A 21,548-nucleotide genomic window follows, 5' to 3' on the forward strand; every position below is an offset into this window, starting at 1 on the left:
TTTTGTACTGAGTTTCCCAATTCAAGATGGCTTCTGATGAATTTCCTATAATGCAATTTCCTGTCTGGATCATATACAAGGAGGCTTTATCTTAAGGTGCATGTGTTGCAACACATTTGAAGTCTTACTTTTTTAGATGTTCATTCTCTTCTTGCTCTAATTTTCTTTTTGAGATGTTCATCCCCTTCTTGCTCCAATTTTTGTCCCACATTGTTGTCCTGTTTTTTTTTTAAAGTAAATATGTTTTTTTGTTGGCGGTAAGGATTCCAGTACTTAGTATCTGTGATTGGCTCTTTTCTCTGCCTTAATTAGGGAGAAGAGTCTGCTGCCTTGCTATGTATTCAGCAGCCTTCTTCGCTGTTCTCCAGATTGGCAAGTTGGCTTGAAGTTTTGTCCTTCCTTGTAGCCTTTTTCCCCTTGCCACAAACTCTAGCCAAACATTTTCATCTTTATTGCGAAATCTTTGTGGGGTAAAAAACAGAGCAAGTGTGTGCGAAAAACACAACATGTAGTCCCATTGCGGGTGCAACAGCCGAGATTACTGGCCCATGCCTTATGAGGGCCTGGATAATGTTGGAGGTAAGTTGCTTTTTCTACTTACAATGCCGGTTGTGATACAACTTCAGATCTCATACTTCAACCTCAATTTCAGTCTTTGCGTAGGCAGAAAGTTTGAACTTTTCTAGATTGCGTGTTGATTTGGCATGATTTTATCACTGTACATCATTAAATAGGTTTCAGTTTCTATATGTATATCGATTGTGGCCGCGATTGTGTACTATAGTTGCACTAATGTACTGGGCTGAATTCCATTAAGATGACTTCTTGAAAGCATATTCACTGTGTACAGGACACTGGTGATGGTTTTCACTGACCTGTTTAAGGTGTGATTATTTCAGACTGTTTTCAATGTCTGTAGATTTGCGTGTTTCGCTGAGGTATGTGGACTTTGTGCCGTGTCACTCACCGACTAACATCATTTTCCCTAAATAATTAACACTACAGTTGTAGGTGCGGAAATGGCCAGCGGCAGGGCGGGAAGGGATACCAATGCCCTGTGTGCTTAAAAAAAATAAAAAAAAAAAACATAGCGGCAATGACAGCGGGACAAACACCTGCGACGAAAGTGAGCCGATGTTTGCCCCGCGGTGAAATGTCCGCCATTACGCCACTGAATTCATGACTACGTTTGGGCAAGCATGGCAATCTAAAATGCTGCAAAAACAAGATGGTGGCATTGGCACCTGAGTATAGCATTAACGATCGTCACAGTTGTACAGACGTGATATTTGGAAATGTTCACATGCAATATGTTGATAATTGTGACGTTATCAAAAATGTGGATTTTTTAAAGTATGTTGAAACTGTCCTTTAAGCAAACATCTACTGGATATTCTTTTGCTTTAAAGATACAAGTAATGTAAATGAAAAGGAAAGCTTGTTCTGTATCATTAACTTCTGTTGGGTGGATTTAGCTGGGATATTGTCCAGTGGAGATTGTCGTTTTACCAGTTTCTCCTTATTTTGCAGGCTACTTGGCTGTTTCTTTATTTTTACATGAAAATCACGAGCTGTTAGTTCTACTGGTAAACACCGTTTTGAAGGTACGTAACCTAATGTTTGCGATGAGCAGATTACGACAGATTTGTTTGCTTGCTTTTTTTGTCTACCTCCAGACATTGCTTTACAAGACCTCGTGTTAGCACATGCACAGACGCGCACACATATAACATATACAAATAGAACCGGGTTTTGGGTCAGCGGTCTAAAGGTATTGACTTATTAGGTGACCCTATTCAGGCATTAGATAATTGGGTTGTTCAACTGGTTTTGGGACCAACCGACCGAATATCGCGGATGTTTAAAAATAGTCTGCACCGGTAGCAGCAAGTCATCTCTCATTCCGAAGATTCACTAGTTTTTTTCCCAAAACTGCCCCATGCATTGTCAAGACCTCCTTCGCCACCTCTACATCAGCCTCCCAGTGTGGGCTGCATAGTGAAGGCCTGTCAGTACATGCAGGTGATTTTATTTATAATAATCTTCTTGTAGGTAAAAGAATAACTAGCCCGGCATTCATACCCCAAGCAGTGCACTGTACATGTCCATATAAAATATCCAAAAGCTCTGAGAAAAATATAAACTCCAATGCAACCAATGGATGGCTTCTATGCAGAGTTATTTATTTCAAATGAACAAGCCTCCTCACGTTCCAAGAGGATGTTAAATCGTTCCTATCAATTCATTTATCCCCACTCCAATATTACTGATGATGTAATCAAATCAATACAGGCAGCATGTGTTTCGCGACCTCGTTGTTTCTTCGGGGCTCAAGCTTTTAGATTGCTTCAATTTCTCTTTGTAATAAATTTCATTTTATTCTTTCACACCTCCTGATATGGGAATCTCGATGTCCCTAGATAGCTTAAAATTCTTCAAAGTTTCATGATGTTGGTCGTATTGGGACAAGTGTGGATTGCTGTCGACTCTATTTACGATTCCGTGTTATGGTGAAGAAAAGACTGTGAAATGTATTATCAAGAATTTGAAGCTCTCTAGGACATTGAGATTCCCGACAATTGTATTTATTGATTGATTGATTGCTCAGTTGAAGTCTGTCAAAGCAGACTACATTGACGTTGCAACACTTCAAGTGGCCACTAGATGTCAGTAAAGCGCAGTTGTGAATGTATATTTACCCTTTGTGATTCTATCAAAGCCCAGCAGCCCCGAAGGATGTGAAAGCAAGTGCCACGCATTATTGGGAAACTGCATTTATCGCTGGGTCATGAAACGAATTGACAGTTCTCAAGGAGGAATAATCATTTCACAGGCTTAGTAGTTTTTCCCGACCTTGCGCGCCTTGCTTCGGCCAGTAATCCCCCCAATTGTCTTATTTTCCGTCAAAATAGCCTTCCCAGTGGCCTACTGCGTGTATGTCATTTTCATACAGTGATCCACGGGTCTGCATTTTGTATTTTGACAAGGAAGAGTGAATTTTAATCCAGAACGCCAGGCATGGTTTAACCCCTTCGCTGCCAGGCCTTTTTCCCCTCCTGTGCCAGGCCTTTTTTTGCCTATTTGGGGCAGTTCGCGCTTAGGCCCTCATAACTTTTTGTCCACATAAGCTAACCAAGCCAAATTTGCGTCCTTTTTTTCCAACATCCTAGGGATTCTAGAGGTACCCAGACTTTGTGGGTTCCCCTGAAGGAGGCCAAGAAATTGACCAAAATACAGGGAAAATTTCGTTTTTTTCAAAAAAATTGGAAAAAGTGGCTGCAGAAGAAGGCTTGTGGTTTTTCCCCTGAAAATGGCATCAACAAAGGGTTTGCGGTGCTAAACTCAGCAGCTTCCCAGCTTTCAGGAACAGGCAGACTTGAATCAGAAAACCCAATTTTTCCACACAATTTTGGCATTTTACTGGGACATACCCCATTTTTGCAATTTTTTGTGCTTTCAGCCTCCTTCCAGTCAGTGACAGAAATGGGCATGAAACCAATGCTGGATCCCAGAAACCTAAACCTTTCTAAAAAGTAGACAAAATTCTGAATTCAGCAAGGGGTCATTTGTGTAGATCCTACAAGGGTTTTCTACAGAAAATAACAACTGAAAAAGAAAAATATTGAAATTGAGGTGAAAAAAACATCAATTTTTTTCTACGTTTTACTCTGTAACTTTTCCCTGCAATGTCAGATTATCGAAAGCAATATACCGTTACGTCTGCTGGACTCCTCTGGTTGCGGGGATATATAGGGCTTGTAGGTTCATCAAGAACCCAAGGAACCCAGAGCCAATAAATGAGCTGCACCCTGCAGTGCGTTTTCATTCTATACCGGGTATACAGCAATTAATTTGCTGAAATATAAAGAGTAAAAAATAGCTATCAAGAAAACCTTTGTATTTCCAAAAAGGGCACAAGATAAGGTGTTGAGGAGCAGTGGTTATTTGCACATCTCTGAATTCCGGGGTGACCATACTAGCATGAGAATTACAGGGCATTTCTCAAATAGATGTCTTTTTTTACACACTCTCCTATATTTGGAAGGAAAAAATGTAGAGAATGTCAAGGGGCAATAACACTTGTTTTGCTAATCTATGTTCCCCCAAGTCTCCCGATAAAAATGATACCTCACTTGTGTGGGTAGGCCTAGCGCCGGCGACAGGAAACACCCCAAAGCGCAACGTGGACACATCCAAAATTTTGGAAGAAAACAGAGGTGTTTTTTGCGAAGTGCCTACCTGTAGATTTTGGCCTCTAGCTCAGCCGGCACCTAGGGAAACCTACCAAACCTGTGCATTTCTGAAAACTAGAGACCTAGGGGAATCCAAGATGGGGTGACTTGCGGGGCTCGGACCAGGTTCTGTTACCCAGAATCCTTTGCAAATCTCAAAATTTGGCTAAAAAAACACGTTCCTCACATTTCTGTGGCAGAAAGTTCGGGAATCTGAGAGGAGCCACAAATTTCCTTCCACCCAGCGTTCCCCCAAGTCTCCCGATTAAAAATGATACCTCACTTGTGTGGGTAGGCCTAGCGCCCGCGACAGGAAACGCCCCAAAGCGCAACGTGGACACATCCAAATTTTTGGAAGAAAACAGAGGTGTTTTTTGCGAAGTGCCTACCTGTAGATTTTGGCCTCTAGCTCAGCCGGCACCTAGGGAAACCTACCAAACCTGTGCATTTCTGAAAACTAGAGACCTAGGGGAATCCAAGATGGGGTGACTTGCGGGGCTCGGACCAGGTTCTGTTACCCAGAATCCTTTGCAAACCTCAAAATTTGGCTAAAAAAACAAATGTTCCAAACATTTCTGTGGCAGAAAGTTCGGGAATCTGAGAGGAGCCACAAATTTCCTTCCACCCAGCGTTCCCCTAAGTCTCTCAATAAAAATGGTACCTCACTTCTGTGGGTAGGCCTAGCGCCCACGAAAGGAAATGGCCCAAAACACAACGTGGACAGAACATATTTTTTCACAGAAAACAGAGGTGTTTTTTGCAAAGTGCCTACCTGTGGAGTTTGGCCTCTAGCTCAGCCGGCCCCGGGAGGGGGGGGGGGGCAGAAATGCCCTAAAATAAATTTGACCCCCCCCAACTCCCCAAGCCCCCCCTGCCCCTGCCCGGGAACAACCCCTGCATGACATTGGCGCCAAAAAAACAAATCCCAGGTGCCTAGTGGTTTCTGCCCCCTTGGGGGCAGATTGACCTAAAATCGGCCAATCTGCCCCCAAAGGGGGCAGAAATAGCCTAAAATAAATTTGCCCCCCAAGGGGAGCGACCCTTGCCTGATGGGTCACTTCCCATCTCTAAAAAACAAACAAACAAAAAAAATAAAAAAAATTGCCCTGGTCCCTAGAGGGTTCTGCCCCCCCCCTGGGGTCAGTTCGGCCTAATAATAAGCCGATCTGCCCCCCGGGGGGGCAGAAAAGGCCTCCCCAAAAATATGCCCCCCCTGGGAGCGACCCTTGCCCAAGGGGTCGCTCCCTTTTGTCAATAACAATAAAAAAAAAAAAAAGCAAGCAATCCGGCTTTTGAAACCCTCGGAGAGACTTCAAAGGGAAGGAAATACTTTTCCTTCCCTTTGAAGCCCCTCCGGGCCTCCCCAGTGATTGAAAGAGAAATGCTTTTGCATTTCTCTTTCAATTGCGCTGGAAGCAGCTTCCAGCGCGACTAGGGAGGCCCCGAGCGCGCGCTGACGTCACGGAGGGGTGGGGGAGGTCGGGGGTGGAAGGGGAAGGTCTTCCCCTTCCATCCCCGACTTGGGGGGTTGCACGGGGGGCGCGCTAGCGCGCCCCCAAGTTCCCCTGTGCCATGGACGAGATGATCTCGTCCAAGGCACAGGGGAACTGTAGCCTTGGACGAGATCATCTCGTCCAAGGCACAGAAGAGGTTAAGCAGTGTTCTTCAGGGTAGAGTGTGGCACTAGGCAGTTGGAATTTCTTTAAATGTAGCGTTTTTTATTGGTACATCATGTGAATCACAATATCTGAGATAGCAGAAAATGCTAACATTCGGAAGGTTAAAAACAGCTGAAATGTAATAACCCTTTGCCCGTGTTCCACAGAAGTCGGAATAAAAGGAAATACACTTTTCCTTAGATTCCATCAAGCAAGAGTAGACATAATGCTTCTCTTTAGGTCTGTCCAGTTTACTGTATTGTACCGAAGTGCTTTATCAGATGGGTAGCAGTCTACACCGTAAGGCAGCGCTTAGTTGGAAGGGTCCAGACTTTTCGTATGCCGAGTGACATTCTTAGAGACTGTTAGTGTTTGTGTTTGTAGAGAGAGGAGCAAATTACTAATGTGTGAAGACCGATACTCTTAAAGTGTGAGACAAACAGCTGCGGCTCCTCCGCTGTGGCAGAAGAGCGTCACCCTCCCGCCAGCAGCAGGTGCAAATTGAAATATAAAAACGATAATAAACGATGTTTATTATCGTTTTAATTTTTCAAGGGGTGTTGCCATGGGGGATGACAGGGATGATGGGGGAGTGGTGTGCACTCCCCTCAGTGTGCATATGTGTTTGCCCGGCTGTCTCAGGACGGCCAAACACACATGCGCACTGAGCTGTCGCCAACCAGGAACCGTGTTGCCGGGTTGGAGAGAGCAGGCACAGGCTTCCAGTCTGCCTGTGAGCGCAAAACCAGGGCGCTCAAGCCAATCCTAAAGCTGCTCTCATGCTGCCAGCAGCATCAGAGCAGCCTTAGGATTGGCCGCAGGGCAGGCTGGGAGCCTATGCCTTCAGTGAGTGGAGGCAGAAGAGCAGCGCGGTGGCGATGCAGCAAGTCGGGTTAGTTTGTAAACATTTTTTTTTATTTGTAATGTTGTTGTCTTTATTTTGTGCCTCCCACCTCTTTACCCTCAGAGGAACCACCCCTGAACACATATCTTGTATGCAAGGACAGTTCTGCATGGCTAAGGGCAACTGCATACTAGTAATGCTTGAAAAGTTAGGCAGAAACTACCCTAAAATATAAACATTTTTTTTTTGTTACTATGTGAGGACCAGTGCTCAATTTTCAAATTACAAATACACATAACAATTTTTATTTTGCAGACAAAGTGCACTATCAATGGGGAGTGTCTCCTGGTGCTTGGGCAGGGCACCAGGAGGAGCAATGTCCTCTTCAGTGGGCGCTGGGGCGGCCTCGGACAGTTCTCCATCCATCTCACCGGCAGTACATTTCGCTGTGGGTTTTCCCTGTCCTCGTCCTCCCTCCCTTTTAGCAGGGGGTTGGGCCATTGTTCCAGACTCCATCTCCATCTGGCTCCCTTCTCAGTTAGCCATGGACCATGTGGTAGCAGAGATCCAGTCAGGTAGCCCCAGCATCACTACATGAGCCCAGAGCTTAACTTCTTTCCAGATAGTGTGCTCCAGATCATTCCCCATCAGACAAGCCAAGGGCATAGCAGGGCTCAGAGCGACCTTTCTAACAGGCCCAAGACCCTCGACCACCCCTCCCCCCCCATTCAAATGGCACCTCGGCTACCAGGAAAAAACCCTCTCTGTTGTCAGTCACTGCCACCTGGTGGGTGGCTTAGGGAATTACCTGCTCTGAGGAGACCAGCTGACTCCTTACCATAGTCATGCTGTCCCCTGCGTCCATCAGAGCCTTAACCCCCTTCCCATTTATGGTGACCCTCTGTCTGTACTTTGCTGTATTATCAGGGACTTGGACTCCGGGAACCATCTGACTGTCACCAAGGAACACTTGGGCAACACCACTAATCGTCCCCCAGTACCTGGAACTCCCTCCTCCCCCATTACTACGCTTGCCACTCCCAGAGCCTTTCCTCCAGTGGGCTGGCCACACACTTTGGACACTTAGGGTCTCCTTTTAGTGTCTGTACCCGTAACACTAGTAGCACCTAGGGGTCTTCAACGACAGACTCTTGTCCAGGGAAGTTTTATTTGGGGAACTGAAAGGGGGATTTGGGCCGGACCCTTTGCCCGGGGGATGTTTTCAGGGACTGACAGAAGACTCCTTTTTGTCACCCATTTTTTTTGGTGGGGAGGCTGCCCCCTCCCCCATTTAGGAGTCCCTGCCAGTGGTCTTTATGGACACTTGGGTGTTGGCCTAGAGGTTCGCTTCCTCAGCAAGCTTCCGGCTATCCGCCAGTTTGCTATCTACCAGGTTTTGGTGCAGGTCGGTAAAACAGGTCACGAAGAGGTGCTTTCTCAAAGCCATATTGCACAATCTCTCATAATCATTGACCTTAATGCTCAACACCCAACCCTTCAGTGCCTTGCCTGAGTAGTCTAAGAAGTCTACCCAGTTTTTGCAGCTGGCCCTAAACATCTGGCGGTATTTTTCCTGGCTTCAAAGCTACCTTATAGGCTGCCAACCATTGTCAATGTCATCCCCTGCCTGGTAATCCTGTACCATGTCCTTGGGAATCCATCCTCTAGTCCCGCTGTTAAACACTGCAGGGACACTACCAGTATTATGGTATTATACTATTGTTGGACCCTATCTGTAGGGCTCTAATTTCCAACTCTCTGAGGCTAAGCTCATGGGCCATCTTTTTCTCTTCCATGGCTAGCCTCTTCCTAGCCAGAGCTTGCTCATTGTACAATGTGGCCAGGACTTGCTTTTTTTTCCATTTTAGGAACGGCTGGGGCCTGCTCCTTGGCAGTCCTGGCAAGCTCTAACTTTAACTTCCCTTCTTCCCTACTGTCCTCCAGCTCTTCTGGGGACAGGCTCCTTGAGGATATACTACTGTTGGTTCTGGAGGGACCCCCAGGTCTGTGAAAAGAGAGTCCTCTCCCTCAATAGGTTGTCCGTCATGACCCCACTGGCCCTGCTTTGTCTTTTTTCCCCCACTCCAACTGTTCCCCATCATCCACCTCCCCCTCAGGGTGGGCCTCCTTGAGTTATGCCACCATGTAGGTGTCCAGATCAGCCAGATCAAACTCTGCCTCAGGTAGGCCTTCAGACATGTTAGCGAACTAGTGGAAGTAGAAATAGAGATCTCTGAGGAACAAAAATAAGTCGCCCCTCCCCAGCTACCTCTCTGTCCCAGGGCACAATGTCTGGTGCGTGATGATCAGAGATGAGTTGCAAACTCTGTGCCTCCGAGAAATGAAGCACAATGCCCGGTGTGCATTGATGTGAGTTGTACCAGCCAGTTCCAGTCACGGTGAGGAGTTACCAACTCTGTGCCTTCCGAGAAATGAGGCACCAAGCCTAGTGTACATTGATATGAGTCGCACCAGACAGTTCCAATCACACACAATCGAAAATGATGCAACTTCAGTACCTCTATCAAGTCTAAAAGTAGTTTAATAAGAAAAATTCAGAGCATCACAGCATGGGGCAAACTAAAACATTATCTTGTTTACATGTGAACATTAAACAGTATGCCTGAAAAATGTTTATTTGGCTCTTTGTGTTATATTATGTCATGCAGAATCGTAGAGCATACTATCACCTGGCAGGGAATCCTGGGGCTGAGTAAGTGTGAGTCTAGCCAAACTTATCACCTAGTGGGACTAGTCGAAAAGCCTGGTCTTCAGATTCTTGTGGACTTCAAATTGTACGGAGGCGGTTTCTCTGTATAGCAGCAGGTCTTTCTACACTTTAGCAGCACTGTAGGAGAAGGCTTGACGGTCAGATCTGGTTTTCCGTATGCGTGGGGTGTCTGCAAGTAGGAGTTTGGACAAGCAGAGGTGTTTGGAAGGTTTGTGAAAGCCGATGCAATTGTAAGGTTATGCTGGGCCAGTCCTATGTAGTGCCTTGGAAGTGTGCTAGAGGCGTTTGAATTGTCTTCATTTGTGTACGAGGAGCCAGTGGAAGTACTTCGGGTGCGTTATGATGTGAGTGCGACATGAGAGGTTCAGAGTGATTCTGGCTGCAGAGTTCTAAATGGTCTGCAGCCTACAGGTGAGTTTTTTGTTTGTTGATCTCGACATAGAGTCTGCCCCCATAGTCCAACATGCTTGTGGTGAGGGTATGCTTGACGGCTTTCCAAGTGGTGATTGAGACCTATTTGAAAATCTTCCCCAACATGTTCAGATAATGGAAGCATGAGAGGGTGATGGTGTTGACTTGGGCGGTCATGTTCAGTTTGGTGTTGATGATGATCCAGAGGTTCTTGGCATCGGTGACAGGGGTGAGTATTTGTCCTAGATCAGTTGGCCACCAGGGGAGTCCCACAGTGAAGAGCTCTTCCCAGAGAGTCTTGACTGTGTTCAGCTTTAGACAGTTCGTCTTTATCAAGTGGGCAATTTCAGTCATAGAGGCATCCGGTTTTGTGAGAGCAGATGATGCTGGCTAGAGTGATCATGTATGCTTTGCTGAGGGTTGGGCTTAGAGTATTCTCTCAGAAGTCCGCAGATGAGATTGCATTTGTTCCAGGTGTTTGGTGTCAAGCTAACTGTCTGGGTCCTTCCAGTCAGGAAAGAGCAGATCTATTGGAGTGTGTGTCCTTGGATTCCTTTTCTTTGTTTTGTATTTCTTTATTAAAGTTTCATGAAAGCGAAACAAGATACAACAATGGTGGGGACAGACACATAGGTGTACATTCGAAGAAAAAATTGCAATATGGTACTATTAGTATTTCTTTATCAGGGAGAGGAAGGGAGGGATGGGGGAAGTATGTGGGATTGCTGCTGCTTTGTGGGGGGGAGGGTGCAAGGTGGTCTGGGGCCGGTCAGTCAGATCATGGTTGGCATGTTCGGACTCCCGAATAGAGCCGTCCACCAACTAGCAGAAGAGTGTGAGCTGGTTCTGCTGTCAGTGTGTGGGGGTGTATTTATGTGGAGGAAAGGGCACGTTATGGCGGTGGTGTGGGGGGAGCCGTGGCCACAGGTTCCATTGGGTGCCTGAGAAAGGGTGTCCACGTCTAGAGAAACACCGCAGTGCGGTCCTGGAGATCATGAATGAAACGCTTGTGGGAAGCAGCCACATTGCTGACAGCCATTCATCATGGGTGAGCGGTTTTGGGGACTGCCAGTGGCGTAGTGTGCATATTTTTGCCAAGGCAAGGGCTGTGTGCACTAGGTGGCTCTGGGGACGGGAGAAGTCTGCGTTGTCTCCCGTGTGGTGCAGAAGGATCAGTGTGCAGGGAAGGGGGGCCGAAGTGGTAGGGTCTCCGTCCGTGTGGATTCCACAGCCACTCTGAAGGGCCGGATCGATGGGCATTCACATATGATGTGTAGCATGTCGGCCCAATGTGCAGGACAGGGCCAGGAGCTGGCCTGCCGCATGCAGTTTCACAGGTGTCCATTGCCAGTCAGGCAGCAGCTTGAATAAGCAGAACTTCAAGCACGCTTCCCTCACCCTGCGATCAAGCTTCTCCAAGAGGTCAACCCAGTTCTCGGGCTCATAGTTTGTCTGCGATCTTGCCTGCCACTTGGTGCGAAGGATGCTGAGGAGAGGGAAAGAAAACAGGTGGCGATTCAATAGACTATAGAAACTAGACATCACGTTGCAGAAACGACTTCATGACCTGAGGTATGCTTCTACCAGTGAGGAGTGTAAGTTCCAGGGGCGCAGACCCCGGCGACTAGTGAGGCAGTGTCGTAATTGGAAATATTTCCACAGCTGGTGTGGCAGAAGGCCAAACTCCTCACACAGCTGCACAGAGGACTTAAGGGCACCCCCTCTATGATCTGGTTCTGGCTGACAATGCCCGCTGAGTGCCATTGTGCCCAGTAGAAAGTCTAACATCGTATAGGAAGGCTGGTATTGCCCCATATGGGTGCATGCTTGTGAGGGTGGGGATCCACTCGGAGCAGGACATGGGCCCTTCTCCAGGATTGCAACATAGCCTCTAGGACAGGGTTGGAGAAATGAGAGGAGAACCTTCCCCTGGTGTAAAATGGAGATAGGCCTTGTTGCGAGTTTAGCATCACGTTTTTATAGTCATCCATGTTGGGGGGGGTCAGGCATGCTGGGGAGCATATTTGCTAGTTGGGAAAGGTGAAGGGCATAGTGTTCAACCGAGGGAAGGCCCAGTCCCCTGCTCGTTCGATGTGCCAGGAGATTGGCCCTGGCGAGGCAGGGGCGAGCTATGCCTCAGACGAGTGGTCACAATGATCCACTGAGCAGAGCGTGGTTAACGGGAACAGCATGCCAAGAACATAGGTAAATCTAGGCAGAGTGATCGTCTGTATGGCTCGGACCCTGCCCCGCAAAGGTAGTCCTTTGTGTGACAATTTTAGGAAGGCTAACTTTATGCGGGCGATCAGAGGTTCCAGGTTGTCGGCTAGGCCCCGATTGACAAGAATGTCTAGATACTTGAGGTGGGAAGGTTTCCACTGAAAAGGATATCCAGATATTGCCACAGCAGTGGTCATGCGTGACATAGGCAGCGTCTCACTCTTGCCCCAGTTCACTTTATAGCCTGACAGTGCTGCAAAACCGTAAATGATGTCCAGTAATGCCTGGAGGAAGCGTTGTAAATCTGTGAGAGTGAGGAGTATGTCGTCCGCATGTAAGTACACCTTGGATTCTCCTCCTATGAGGTGGACCCCAGAGAGGAGGGGGCATTGATGGAGGGAGGCTGCCTAGGGCTCTAAGGCCAAGAGGAATAGCAGGGGCAATAGTAGGCATTCTTGCTGGGTTCTCCTGCAGATTGGCAAGGGGTCTAAAAGAAAGGTGCTACAATTCACCTGAGTGGTAGGGAGTCGTACAATAGGCGGATTTTAACTCTGAAAGCTGTCCCCCCAAGCCAAAGCGACACACGTTTAGCGAAGAAGTAATCCCAGTCAATCCGGTCGAGCGATTTCTCGGCGTCCAGCAAAAGGGCGAGAGCTTCGGTTATGGGGTTGATTTCTCGGAGAGCTGCTGAGCATAAAGCCTACCTTGGTATGATTGATTAAGGATGGTATTACCTTATGAAAGAAGGCTGCTAGGACACTTGCAAGAATATTAATGTCCCTGTTGAGAAGGGAGATTGGCCAGTAGCTCTGGCAGAGCAGGGGATCCTTCACTGGCTTGGGGTGGACAGCTATAAGGGTGCCAGTCTGTTCCGCCTGTAGGAAGTCAGAAAGTAAGGAATCAACAATCTCCCCGCCCGCCTACTTGTAGAATTCTGCAGGGAAGCCGTCCCCCCCTGGGGTCTTATAGTAGGGGAGGCTGGCGATGGCTTGTGCGGTTTCTGCTTTACTCATCTCCCCCTCAAACAGTTCCTTAGATTTGCTGAGGCTGGGTAGATGAATACCAACAAAAAAGGCCTCCATGCGAATTGGATCGACCATCAGGTCTGGGGTGTTGAGGGCTCAGTAGAAACCCTAACATTTGTTCACAATGTCCTGTGGGCAAGTGAGGACCGTGCCATCCATGGATCAGATAGTAGGGATGGAGAGTGCTGCCGCCTGTTGGGGGATTTGGGCCGAAAGCAGTGGTCCTGCCTTCTCACCCTGCTTGTTGTGGTGCCCTCGGAGTCCTTGAAGGGGGCATATTCAGCCTTGGAAGTGAACGGAGCATTAAGGTCCATTCAGGCTTTTTCCAAACAATGGTGGAGTAGGGTGGACGGGGTCCAGGCTCTTCTGGTGAGCCCTCCTTGCGTTATTAACCCGTGCAGCGTCCCTTATAAGCTGACCCTGAGTGGTTGCTTTCTCTGCTGTCTCCCTGTGGGAGGTCACAGACTTCCAATTGGTCTCCAGATATTCAGAAACGTGTGTCCCAAGTTGGACTTGCCTTGGGGTGTACAGTAACGGGACATGTCCAGGTGCCACAGCTTGCGGCCTTGCGTGACAAGGTTAAGATCTAGTGAGAGCAAGACAGGAGAGTGATCAGAGAGCACCACCTCTAATATCTTTGTGTCTCAGACCTGAGCCACTGCGTGGTGAGTAATTAGGAAGTAGTCCAGCCTAGACTGGGTGCCATGGAACAGGGATAAAAAAGTATAGTCACGGTGTTCCGGATGAGCGAGGCGCCAGTGGTTCACTAGACCATGATCACCTAGTAGGTTTGCCAGAATAGCCCTGTCTGCATTATTGGACACATATAGGGGGCTGGTGCGATCTAGTACCACTTCCCTCACCAGGTTCCAATCACCCCCTAGTATAAGTGAGGCGTGGGTAAGCTGGAGCAAAAAAGTGCAAAAATCTTCTGTTCTCCCACCTTCAACTCAGCCAAAACATACCAGCCAACCGGGCTTGACCAAGATTTAAGAAGAGTGGCACAGAGGGACTTACTAATAAGAATTGCCACACTGCATTTCCTGGTGGGATGATGGCCTGCTGCTTCTGATGTCAGAGAACTGCTATGGATCACCCTCCCCACCCAGTTGCGGTGCAGCTTGTCCGACTCCAGTTCGGAAAGGTGCGTCTCCTGGAGCAGAACCACATCCACTCATTTAGAGCGAAGGTAAGAGAGCACCTTCTGACTTTTGATATAGTGTCAAGCCATAGATGTTCCAGGAGATGATGTGCATTGGGGAAGGGGAACCGGATGCAGGGGAAGTCATCTGTGCGTATGCAGGAGAACACCCTATGGGAGGAAGGGTAGCAGGGAAGGTGGGGGAAAAAGTAGAGCCAAGCATCATTGGGGTGGGGGACAAAGGGGGAGGAAGTTGGGTGAGTGGGTGGGCCTCCCTCATATACGTACGGGAAGGCGAGGCAGGGCAAACTCAAAGTGAGGTCGGCCTCGCAGAGGGGAGGAGGAGAGGGAGGGAGATAAGGGAATGAGAGAACACTGATCCTGACCTGTGGGAAAACCCCAGAGAGGGCCGGAACCTGTGATCCGCGGGTTTAAGTTTGTAGCACGAGCATGCCTTGGATCTACCGTCTTTAGTTGTCCACATCCGGGCCTCCTCAGACAGCCCAAATTTTATGCCCATCTTGCGGAGCCAAGAACGAAGAGCTAGGAACGTCTTCCTCCGGTTGTTGGTCTCTTTGGGGAAAACAGCAGTTATGCGGATGGCATGGCCCTCATGGTCATAGGGGCCATACAGCAGGGCCGCAGACGAGAGGCTGTACTTGTTCATGGCGGAAGAAGCAGGCTATGATAGGACGATGGTGCTCTGGCGTGGTTGGACACGCCGTGCCCGGGCGATGCGCTCACTATAGCTCCAATCTGGGTGTGAAGACGAGTCCGGTGAAATGAGGCCCTTGAGGAAGCTCTTGACATCTGCCCCCTCTGCATGCTTTGGGAAGCCAGAGAAACGTACATTGTCCCTGCTTCTCCAACCTTCCAGGTATGTGATTTTATCCCGCAGATAAAGAAGTCTGTCCCTGTCCGAGACTTTGAGACTTCCCCCACTGCCGTGAGCTGTTACTCCACTCCCTCCATCCTGTCCTGAAAATTGGCAATGTTAGTACGGATAGATTTGGGGGGTGATTCTGACCGCGGCGGACGGCGGTCGCCGCCCGCCAAGCGGTTCCCGCCGAAACACCGCTCCGCGGTCATTCTGGCTTTCCCACTGGGCTGGCGGGCGACCGCCGAAAGTCCGCCCGCCAGCCCAACGGGAAACACCCTTCCCACGAGGAAGCTGGCTCAGAATGGAGCCGGCGGGGTGGGAAGGTGCGACGGGTGCAGTTGCACCCGTCGCGAATTTCAGTGTCTGCAAAGCAGACACTGAAATTCTTTGTGGGGCCCTCTTACGGGGGCCCCTGCAGTGCCCATGCCATTGGCATGGGCACTGCAGGGGCCCCCAGGGGCCCCACGACACCCCATACCGCCATCCTGTTCACGGCGGGCGAACCGCCAGGAACAGGATGGCGGTATGGGCTGTCAGAATCCCCATGGCGGCGCAGCAAGCTGCGCCGCCATGGCGGATTCCCATGGGCAGCGGAAAGTCGGCGGTACACCGCCGGCTTTCCGCTTCTGGCCGCGGCTGTACCGCCGCGGTCAGAATGCCCGGCGGAGCACCGCCAGCCTGTTGGCGGTGCTACCGCCAACCTCCGCCATGGCGGTAATTACCGCCAGGGTCAGAATGACCCCCTTGGTCTCTTCTGTAAGAGCAGATATCTTAGTGTCCATGCATTCCAGTAGGCGGCCGACCACTGTGACTTCTAGCAGGATGCGTTTCATGGTGGATTCCTGGGAAGGATAGACTGTTGCCGGCAGGACATCCGTAGCAGGGGATGGCTGTGCAGTAGCCAGGTCGGTGCTGTGCAGAAGCTTCTGAGAGGAGCAATTGGCGATAGGGCTTTGTGGAGGACTTGCCAGAAGGTATTACAGGGGCGAGTTCCCAGGGATGGATGTGCTCTGTGTCCTCGGATGAAGATGATGAGGGAGACGGAGAGACCCCTGTTGTAAAGTCTAGGTCAAAGACCTTCGCCAAGCACATGTTGAGTGGGTATCAGCGAGGCTAGGTGATCAGGTGTAAGCCTGTTTGTGTGGTTAGCAGTTAGGTGATGACCTGTGCACGCTGCAAAAGAGTGATAGTTTCCTAGGGGTCTTGTCTTTGGTATAGGCGAGGAGGTGCGGCGTACCAGTAAGTGGCAGGGCTGGGGTCCAGCTGGGTTAGCGGGGCACCCAGAAGGCAAGGCAGAACAAAGGTGATCTAGGACCTAATAGGCCGCGGGACCCTCCTGTGCAAGTGAGGATTTTGTGCATCAGGCTCGCAGAGCAATCGTGGCCTGCTAGGCTGGGGTCCAAGAAAAGAGAGGGAGAGAGAGAGCTGGTCTGGGGTGAGCGCGGCCACCCCAAAACGTGAGAAAGACAAGGGAGTAGAGAAAGTCTGTTGTCAAATAAAGAGGATATCCTGCGGAGTGTGACATACAGTACTAAAAGATGACATAGGGGTGGGGTGGGGTGAGTGGGCAACCCCAAGGATGTGGATGGATACCTCACCATTACGTAAAGCAGTAGAGGGTCCAGTGATGTTGCTTTGCCACCTTTAGCATACCCCCAAGTTGTACTGTTAGTAGGCAGCGATCTTCATGGCCCTAAGCCGGGGAGGAGTAGGTCCCAGTTCCCCTTCCCCTGAAGGCGTGGTCATGCCGTCGCTTGGAGATAAAGGCTGAGGCACCCCATAGTAGCCGCAGTCTGTTGGCGTCATCCAGGCAGGGGCCCAAGTGTCGAGCTGCATCGGGTGGGTGATGTGACAATGCCTGCCAAATGTGTGGGGTAGCCAAGTGTGGCTAGTCCAGTGCCCTCTCCTTTAGAGGGGAAATGCCAGGTCCCAGTGCGGGGAATATGCCTCAAGCAAGCCCCCAAGGTAATGGGCTACAAGCAGCCCAACAGCTCACCGGCTCTCCATGGCCATGCCCACCCCCCCCCCCCAGTTCAGGCAGAGACACATAATGGTTGGCAAATTCTGGCTCCCCCAGGCAGAGTGCGATGAGCATGCTTGTGGCAGGTCCGGCTGATACTCAAGGCTGCAGCCGCGCATACTGCAACAGGCCTGAAGCCATTGCTGCCATCAGGGCTGTCGCATCATACAGGGCAGCAGCACTCCCAGGGTCTGCGGCTGGTAACCGGGCAGCTTTACACGCATTGACAGTGGACGGTCTGCACTCACAGGTCCCCGCTCCGGTCTCAGGTGTCCTGCCACCACCACTCTAAGGCCCCCGTCATTCAGATCTCAGTGCTCAAGCTGCCATTATCGATCGTGGCCAAACCACACCCCTGCCCTTAGATTCCCATTTGGTATAGGTATTAGATGAGGATGGGATGGGAGACCATGTCAAACGCTATAGAGAGTTAGAGGAGATGAGGGTCGCTGTCTCCCCTCGAACCAGAGTCATGCAATGTCATCCATGACAGTGTTAAAGCAGATGTACTGATTAAGAAAATGATTCATGATTTATATGTTATTACTAATGAGAAAATGTGTAGAGAAATGAATCGTAGAAAAATAATGTGCACGTTTGAAAATGTGCCCTCGGGTATGATCACCATGTGTACTAAAACGACTGAAATTGTATGAAATAATGAAAATATATGAGAAGGATGTAATAATATGTCATAATAATGAGATGTATGACCTATGTTTTACATTCATTTGTAGTATTAAGTTAGCTGGACTAAAGGTCTGGTTCCACTGGGCCTCGCACACTCGAAACATGAAAAACCGAACGCCTTGCAAAGGACTGGAAACTGCTGTATACAACCTTGACTTGTTCGACGTTTAAGTTACTTAGCCAGAATTTTCTGCAATGTACCGGCGGACAGGAGATGAAGACAATTTGCTACAATTATGTGTAGGTCAGGCTAAATGTACTTTCCCAGGACTTGAACAATAGAGGCACTGATTGAAGAACCATATGCAACAATTTTGATACCTGGTGAGCCGGATGATGAGGGCATCACATGAAGAACCGATCCGCATCTTGTGACTTTGGACATATGAAAATTAGTAGATTTGGTAAACAAAAACTATAGGTTAAAGTCATATCTGCTGACTTACTGACCAATTAGCAATTAGGGGAATGGACTGGAAGACCCTAATAAAAAGTCATGATAAGGGGCGAGAGATCAGAGTTGCGGGGAGAAAATTGATGACGTCAGGAGACGCCTGAGTTTCTGATATTGGGCTTATGTTCCGTGAGCCCGATTCCCTATTTTGACAAATTGATGACCTGAGGACGAAGACTGACTTGTTGATGATCCATCCTGGATAGGTAGCTATAAAATGTGAATGACAATTTTATGCCTTTTCTTTTAGATACCAACTGCGCTGATTATAGATATCCTCATCTAGGTAGATTTTTCCAAATTAATGTTTTCTCTAAATTGTTTTCGCATGATGATCCACATGCTAATGCTAATCTTGGATAGGAAGGCTGTTGAGGGTGACATTGACAGTGACAATTGACTGACTAACTTAATTGCTGAACTTCATTATCAGTGCTAATATTGAAGCTTATGGAATTACCTTTACGCATATGTCTTCTTAAGTGATGATGTTTTATTAATGAATTAATAAATTGAATAAAGTTTGAACTAACGGATGATTTAGAATTGTAAGCAATAGGGAAATAAATATTGTTAGCTCCTTACTGAGCTGTGGTTATTCATGAGTAGGTGGTTTTTAAGGTGATTTCCTAAAAATGTTCCATGATTATTGATGTCGTTTATTAGTTCAATGGTCACCGCATGACTAGGATACTCCATGCGATTCAAAAGGTTCCTCAACCTATACGTGTCCCCTTGTAAGTTTACTTACTAAGGACCAGGCGTGTTAGCAACAGCAACAAGGGCCGTATCCGTGGTGTGGTTGGGTCTCAAAGTTGGTGGTCGTTGAGGTATTCAGTAAGGTGTCTGTTAAAGATTCTTTCTAAGATCTTGGCCAGGAATGGTAATATGAGTGTGGAATCACTGAAAGAGGGTAGTGACTGGGTTACCTATAGACTTATATAAAGTATTCCCTATATTTCTTGATCTTCTCTTCCAGGCGTGAGGCAAGACAGGCAAAGCCATAGGCAGTACAGGAAATGAGCAATGGCAGCATCTGGCCAACATGTGACTTCTGTCAGTCAGTCAGACTATCATCATACTTCTGTTGCTGCTGCCCTTTCTCTTCCCCCTCCTTTAATTGTGCTCTTTGCTCCCTTTATGGTTGTACACTGCTGCCCTCCTGTACTCTCACCTCCCCTCATTTTTGCGTCCCCCCCCTTACTTCCCTTCACCTTTGTACCCTGCTTCTTGTCTTTCTCACAGTACTCTCTCTACCTCCCTTACATCTGATCCCTGCCTTCTCAAACGCAGTTAATAGCAAGCAATAATTTACAAAGTGAGAATGAATTGCCTTGATAATGATTGTTTTATTTTGTAACTACCAAACTGAATCTATAACTTTACCGTTGCTCATTTAGGGGGCAGTACAAATGTTATTGGAATAACACATTTATGAGTATAAAGCATTCAGGCTGGGCAGTGCACATTTTTTAAATTAACTCTGTGTGAGGAAAGTAGACTGGGGATCATTTACAAATACAAAAGGTAAGCATATTCGAGCTGTGTATAGGCAATTCTCATTCCTATAAAGGATTGCCATTCGCGGTGGGCTCAAGGTACTCCAGTTCATTTTATCTTTTACAGACTTTTAATTTGCTTCATTAACCCATGTAATTTTCAGTTGTGAATGTGCTAATTACACACTGTGCTACAACTTCTTTTGAAACATTGCCACACTGATTTTTCCCAAAACGTTTTTCATATTATAGCCTTATAACTCACCCTGGCTGGCTATACCAGCCAATACAGGCCTGCTCCAGCATTAAAAGGCCTGAGTCAATGGCGATGGCCTTTAACAAGGCCCAGCTTCGGAGGGCTGTAAGGCTATGAGAACATTCTGCCACTAGAGGGCAGAACATTCTAATAAATTTAACAAAGGACTCAAAAGCCCGAGGGGGATTGAAATCCCCTCGGGCTCCCTAAGGCCTTTGTCAGACAAACTTTGGAATGTTGAAGCTCCGGGCTTTTACCAGCTATTAGAAGCCTGGAGCACTCCATTGTCTTCAGTGGAGCTCCCAACATTCCAGTGTACTAATATAGCCTTAGAACCCGCCGTAGCGGGCTCTACCGGCTATTAAAGGCCTGCTCCCCGCGTTAAATGCCCGAGCCGAAGGCGGTAGAGCCCGAGCCGTACCCGCTACGGCGGGTTCTAAGGCTATTAGAACATTCTGCCACACAGGGCAGAATGTTCTATTAAAAAAAAAAAAATTCACGGAGCCCGAGGGGATTAAAATCCCCTCGGGCTCTGTGAGGCTTTGTTCACAGCTGTTGCTGTGAACAAAGCGAACATTGGAATGTTGGCGCTGCGGGCTTTTACCGGCCAGTAAAAGCCCGCAGCACTCCATTGTTTTCAATGGAGCCCCCAGCATTCCAATGTTCTAACATACTACCTAGTATAGCAAACATATTTTTCTCACCATCAATGACCTCCAGATATCTGGCCACAGAAGATAGTAATTCCTTGAACTAACTGACTTGTCCCTTATATCAGACCAGAACCCTCAAAGTTAAAGGAGGAATGCGTGCAGTGATGGACTCTTGCCATATATAGAGAATATGCAGTGTAGCTTTCATCAACATTGCCAGAGCGGAAAGGATTAGCCATGGGAAGCCAGTCAGAGTAAAATAACGGAGCTAAACGCATCTTCAACTGCGACTCGTACGTGTGATCTAAAAAACAGAAAATAATTCACATTCCGACTCTCACCCATGACCACATTATCATTGAATGTGGCTCTAGCAATCTGCTTCAGTTTTGTCAGAGAAATGAGAAGTTGTGAAGAAATCGTTCAACTATTAAAATTGTACCGGGGCTGGACCAATAAAGAGCATACAATTATGCTCAATTTCTGCTTTTTATTGGTCCTTTGTGTCCTTGAAAGGCTCTTGGTCCCTAATTATCAGTGCCTCAGAGAATTAATGAATTGACCGTTAGCCCTCTCAGTACATTTAGATAGCCTGGCGTTCAATTTTTTAAGTATAATTACGATTCCCCCTTCAAATTGAAACTGGCGTGCAGATTTTGGTGCTTTTCGCACCACAATCTAAACATCCTGGTATTTACTGCGCCTTTTCTCCTCTTTAAATTTCGGCATACTAGATCTGCCAAAATGTGACAGGGTGAACTCTTGGACGAAACCTTCACTGTTCCTGATATCTACTGGATGGGATAAACTCTGCACTTACTCTAATTGCGATCC

General features: G+C 48.0%; 1 protein-coding gene across 1 annotated transcript in view; it reads left to right on the forward strand.

Moving 5' to 3' along the window:
* The window catches only part of AP4E1 (adaptor related protein complex 4 subunit epsilon 1), a 246,052-nt gene that overhangs the window by 14,922 nt on the left and 209,582 nt on the right, over positions 1-21,548 (forward strand). Inside the window, exon 4 of the mRNA XM_069222475.1 lies at positions 1,531-1,604. Within this exon, the coding sequence (XP_069078576.1) occupies positions 1,531-1,604 (74 nt within the window). The remainder of the gene's footprint in view (positions 1-1,530; positions 1,605-21,548) is intronic.

This window comes from Pleurodeles waltl, chromosome 3_1 (genome assembly GCF_031143425.1).
Source record: "Pleurodeles waltl isolate 20211129_DDA chromosome 3_1, aPleWal1.hap1.20221129, whole genome shotgun sequence".
Lineage (NCBI taxonomy): Eukaryota > Metazoa > Chordata > Amphibia > Caudata > Salamandridae > Pleurodeles > Pleurodeles waltl.